Source organism: Drosophila erecta, unplaced genomic scaffold, assembly GCF_003286155.1.
Source record: "Drosophila erecta strain 14021-0224.00,06,07 unplaced genomic scaffold, DereRS2 tig00000055-arrow-pilon, whole genome shotgun sequence".
Classification (NCBI taxonomy): Eukaryota; Metazoa; Arthropoda; class Insecta; order Diptera; family Drosophilidae; genus Drosophila; species Drosophila erecta.
The window spans coordinates 2,308,604-2,314,161 of NW_020825200.1; the positions used below are offsets into that span (position 1 = coordinate 2,308,604).

General features: G+C 44.8%; 2 protein-coding genes across 3 annotated transcripts; both read left to right on the forward strand.

Moving 5' to 3' along the window:
- Window positions 1-71: 71 nt before the first annotated feature.
- Window positions 72-3,519, forward strand: LOC6541375 (putative apoptosis-inducing factor 1, mitochondrial). Of its 2 annotated transcripts, none has more exons than XM_001968323.3 (7): window positions 72-489; window positions 572-804; window positions 1,064-1,342; window positions 1,402-1,504; window positions 1,694-1,943; window positions 1,999-2,813; window positions 2,876-3,519. In XM_001968323.3, exons 1-7 carry the CDS (start codon window positions 378-380, stop codon window positions 3,298-3,300), a joined length of 2,217 nt encoding a protein of 738 aa, XP_001968359.1. In that variant the 5' UTR covers window positions 72-377; the 3' UTR covers window positions 3,301-3,519. The 2 variants fall into 2 exon arrangements, with proteins under 2 accessions (XP_001968359.1, XP_015015269.1); XM_015159783.2 differs by having other exon boundaries at window positions 572-609.
- A 609-nt stretch (window positions 3,520-4,128) lies between these two features.
- On the forward strand, window positions 4,129-4,852 carry LOC6543400. The gene has a single exon (XM_001968324.3). It carries the CDS (start codon window positions 4,186-4,188, stop codon window positions 4,657-4,659), a length of 474 nt encoding a protein of 157 aa, XP_001968360.1. The 5' UTR covers window positions 4,129-4,185; the 3' UTR covers window positions 4,660-4,852.
- Window positions 4,853-5,558: the final 706 nt, after the last annotated feature.

Sequence of the window (5,558 nt, forward strand, 5' to 3'; positions counted from 1 at the left end):
TTTTATACCTAAATATATAAATTTTAGCTATTTTTATTAGCAATTTTAGAGCCAAATAATTTCTCAAAGGCGCTTGGCATTTCCCCTTATCACTACGACGGTCACACTGAAACAGAGACAGAAAAAAACAAGACAGGCGAGGGAATGAAAAATACAAATAAATTAAACGCGGACTACCCAAAAGCAAGAAGGGATAAAGGAGTCAAGATCAATTAAACACCGCCGGACTTCACACGGAGAAATTTGTCATAGAAATTGGTTCTTTTGTAAACAAAACACAAACTCGCAAAACACACGTTTCTTTCGCCGCACAACGTTGTTACGTTACACAATTGTGGATTGTGGTGTCACCTGTTCCGGAGCCAGTGTAAATCACGATGAGTATTTGGGGGGTTCGATGTCTGACGCAGAAGTTCATCCGGCAGGCGTACATCCTGGCCAACAGGAGGCTATTGGGTCCGGTGCCGCAGCGGTCGCCGCCGGCATACGGTAAGTGAGGTTATGGCTGGCCAAACCGATCCGTGTTTTCATGTTTTTGCTGACAACTAACTAGTATTCACCTCGATTTCAGCTCCTCTTCGGCCCGCGCACAGCAGCCTCTATCAAATGGTAAAGAAACGCACCCTCGAGGCGCGCACCAAATTGCAAGCCAACAAATATCCGAATCATCAAGTCTGTGTCGCCAAGCCCGCGACCACGCCCCCCGTTGAGGAGTACGAGACGGCAGTGGAGGCGACTGGTGTTCCCGTCTACGCCAATGCCCAGTTTCAAGCCCATTCCCAGTCGGAGCCACTCTTTAAAGTGGTACCCATTGCTCACACCATTCATCATCCATTTTAGTTGGATAAGTTCGGGGAAGCAAACTAGGGATTCTCGTTAAAAAAAACTGTGTTGGTGGCTTATATTTTCTCTCAAAGATTATAATAGTCGGTAGCCAATTTCCTACAAGCCTTGTGAAATTGATTAGCAGCGAAAATGTAGGGTTACTAATCCGAAACCAGTTTGCGTCCCCATTAAAGAATTACAGAGTTTCGAAACAAATATTAATACAAGTCATTTTCAGGGCTTTGCTGACGTCAAGTCCGTCTGCAGCGCTAAGGATGTGTTGAAGTCGGACAGTGCAAAGCTCAGCACCAGTCAGCCCGTCCTCGATTCCTGCAAAGCGACGAATCCCTGCGAGGAATTCAAGCGGAAACGTCAGGAGACCACCTGCCAGCCCTGCAACGAGGATGGTACTGCTCCCGGTGGCGGTGGGGGTGACGAGGAGTGCGAGTGCCGCATGAAGGACCTGCGGCTTAAGTGTCTTTTGGGTGCCCTCGCTGCTCTTTTAGCCGGAGGATTGGTAATACAATCTGATAATATCTGAAGGAGACTTTCTATAATTACTTTGCAATCAAATAGCTCGCCTGGTTTATGACGCGGGATACGGATGACAGTGAAGCTAAAAAAGCCCAGGAAGAGGAGGAGCAACGAAAACGTAGATTAATTGCTGGACTAGCCACGAGTAAGCAAACGATTATTTGAATTGGTAGGATGGTCAAGATGACATAATTTATATAGCCATAACGAACTTTCTAGGCACAAATCATTTTGCAATCTGCATTCAGATAAGCACTATCTAATGTATACCTCAAAATCATCATGATTGGATAATAATTACGACAAAAATACATTATTTTGTCTTTGTGCGCAGGTCCGCCCAGTTCGGAGGATCTTCCCAAGCATGTGCCGTACCTGATTATCGGCGGCGGAACCGCTGCCTTCTCTGCTTTCCGTGCCATCAAGTCGAACGATGCAACAGCCAAGGTTTTGATGATTAGCAACGAGTTCCGCAAGCCCTACATGCGTCCTCCACTGTCCAAGGAACTGTGGTATACGCCCAATCCAAACGAGGATCCCATCAAGGACTATCGATTTAAGCAATGGACGGGATCCGAGAGAAGGTAGATCTAAATCATATAATTCAAATCAATGTAATTATCCCCTTCTTGTCCACAGCTTGTTCTTTGAGCCTGATGAGTTCTTCATAGACCCCGAGGATCTGGATGATAATGCCAATGGCGGAATCGCCGTCGCTCAAGGTTTCTCTGTGAAGAAGGTGGACGCGCAAAAACGCATAGTGACGTTGAATGACGGTTACGAGATAAACTACGACGAATGCCTCATAGCCACCGGATGTTCCCCCAAGAACCTGACCATGCTCCGTGATGCGCCGCCCAGCGTGCTCGAAAAAGTTATGGTCTATCGCACACCCGATGACTTTGATCGCCTCCGAAAATTGGCGGCGGAAAAGCGTTCAATCACAATTGTTGGCAATGGATTTATCGGAAGTGAATTGGCCTGTTCCCTGGCACACTATTCCAGAGAGAACAATGGCGGCAAAGTGTACCAGGTGTTCCAGGAGAATGCCAACATGTCAAAGGTTCTTCCAAACTACTTGAGTCGCTGGACGACGGCAAAAATGGAAGCCCAGGGTGTCTGCGTCATCCCCAATGCCAGCATTCGATCGGCAGTTCGTGATGAAGCCATTCTGAAGTTGGAGTTAAACAATGGTATGACTTTAATGTCGGACGTGGTGGTGGTCTGCGTGGGCTGCACGCCAAACACGGACCTCGCGGGACCCAGCAGGCTAGAGGTGGACAGGAGTCTCGGTGGGTTTGTGGTCAATGCAGAGCTGGAGGCCAGACGGAATCTGTACGTGGCCGGTGATGCTTCCTGCTTCTTCGATCCTCTGCTGGGCAGGCGACGGGTGGAGCACCATGATCACTCGGTGGTCTCTGGTCGGCTGGCCGGCGAGAACATGACGGGAGCAAGTAAGTTACTGAGCTTATAGTTAATAAACGACCCAGTTTAATGTTCACCGTTCCATTTGCAGAAAAACCATATCAACATCAGAGCATGTTTTGGTCCGACCTAGGTCCAGAGATCGGGTATGAGGGTATCGGCTTGGTGGATTCTTCGCTACCCACCGTTGGTGTGTTCGCCCTGCCCTCGGAATCCGCCACGCGCGTCGACCAACTGGCAGAGTCCAGTGATTCCGAGGAGGTAGAGACCAATACGAGTTCCAAGCAGTCGTCGAAATCCGATGCCGGGGATGGCCCAGATGGCGTTACCTGTGATCCCGATGAGGCGGGCAACTACGGCAAGGGTGTAATATTCTACTTGAAGAACGACAAGATCGTCGGCATCCTGCTGTGGAACCTCTTCAATCGGATAGGCTTAGCTAGGACAATAATCAATCAGAATAAGAAGTACGATGACCTCAATGAGGTGGCCAAACTGTTTGAGATTCACGCGTAGAGAACATAGAGTCCCTAGGGACCAAGGAGAAGATCTGGCTATCCTGATATGCCTGATATGCTTATCAGCACGCACCGAACAGAAACGATCCAAACCGAATGCCTTTAACTGTGTTTACTGTGTACATTTGCAACTGCAACAGGATACGAACGGCAATGGGCCAATGCAACAGAAATTTTAGTTTTATTATTTTTGGAATAAACCTTGTTTTGTAGTCAACGACATTGATTCGGTTAAGAAGCAGCAAAGTGCATATCTGCATGTAAATACTAATGGGTCGTAGACAAGCGGATTTCTGTTGAATTGTGTGTAACTTTCGTAATAAACAATGCGCCAAAAAGTTGTTGACAAAAATTGATCGTACCACCTAAACTGCTTATATTTATCATTTTCAATGTTGAAACATGCTATTTTTGATCCTGAAGCACTCATTTAACTAATCTTAAGGGTTATTGTCTTGATTTTTATTTAAATAAAGTGTAGAAACTTAATTTTTTACTCCAATCACGTAGCCTATTTTTTGTTGTTCGTGTTGTCACAACGTTCCAGAATTAAATAAAGATATTTTCCAGAATTTTCAAAAAATTGGACTCTGAGCCATCTGCCCTTTAAAAAACTTGCACCTGGCTTATTAGGGTTAGCAGGATTAGCGACCGATTTCTAAGCCGAATAACGCTAGGATCAATAAAATTCGCGAAATATCACACTGCTTAACCAGGATCCTACCTGGCTTGCGCCAAAGGTTACTTATTAGGGCAACTGGGATTACCAACCAATTGGTAGGTAGAGCTCAAGGGCGGCAGCCCATTAACAGGTAAATCTTTAAGATATATAAACGTTGCGCTGAGACCAGCAGGACACCAGTTCCTTTCCGACAGTCCAATCATGAAGTACCGAATGTTGAACAAACGCAAGCAGGCGACTCCCTCGCCAGTGAGAGAATCCGACGCAGAAGACCTGTCCATGGCCAACCACAGTGCTCTGGAAATGGAGGCGGCTGCCGCTCTCTTGTTGCTCCGCTACCAATATGATCGACAAGTGTGCAACAGCATTATATCCTACACGGAGTCCTGCTCTCCGACTCCACCGCCTGCAGTTGCCGATAACACGACGCCAAAGGATCAGACTGTTCGTCCGACAGTCGCGAGTCAGCCGTTGAAGAAACGCTCCATACCATCGCACCTTCTCAGGAGATCCCTGACACCGGCTAAATCCGAGACTTCAGTCAGCAACAAGTCGATAGTCAAAGCCAAAACGAGGACTCCAATTCCCAGTAAGGAGCGCAACTGCAACAGGTCCTTGCTCAAGTCCTGCAGAAATATGATTCGCGAGTTTTTGGACAATCAGGAGCTTATCTAAAAGTTAAGCTACCTATCCTGGGATAACCGCCTGAAACCAATTATATATTTTTAATTTTACTCAAATCCAGATTTTAGAAATCTTCGCTTTAAAACGCCACAGTGAATTGCACGATTGCAGAAAAGAACTATAAATGAATTTTTATAAATAAATGTAGCCCAGTAAACTACAATCCCAATTGAGGCCCAAGAAAGATAGAGCCGATCCTTGCGATCTTGGATTTCACTTTTCAATTTATTTATTGCATATAAATTTGTTTCTTTTTTATACATATATAAATTATGTATTGATCGAAAGATAACGTTTTTAATGGAAGAACAGGTATTGTGGCGACACTAGAGTGCTAATTATTAGCTATTGGCGGTGTTTAAACTTAAGGCGTACGAAAAACAAATAGAAAATTATCTTTACCGTAGATCTACACAATAATTAATAATTACAGTTGCACTACAGGCTAAATGTATGAACGTGCATGGATGATATCTCTTCCTTACTCTGTTCACTCCGTTTAATGTAATTAATAAAGTGCTTTAAATGTACATTTTCTATTGTTTCATTGTTTTTATCTGGTGAGTGGGTTGTGGGTGGTGGGTGGCGGGTGGTGTGGTGGTAAGATCGTAAGCGGTTTTACAAACTAAAGTTGTTAATGCTTAAATGAACACCTTCATTTGCTGCTACTGCTGCTGGGCTGCCATTTGATTGCAGCCACTTAAACTAACGTACAAATAATACAAATAAAAATAAGAGCAATAGAAAACTAATGTGTATACATATGTGCTTGTGTGTATCATCATTGCTATATTAAAATGGAAGCCAATGTTTTTCTATCTGTGTTTCTTGTTGCAGTGTATCTAGGGCTAGGGGCTCAATTGAAATTGAATTTTGAAAGCTCTTTTTTT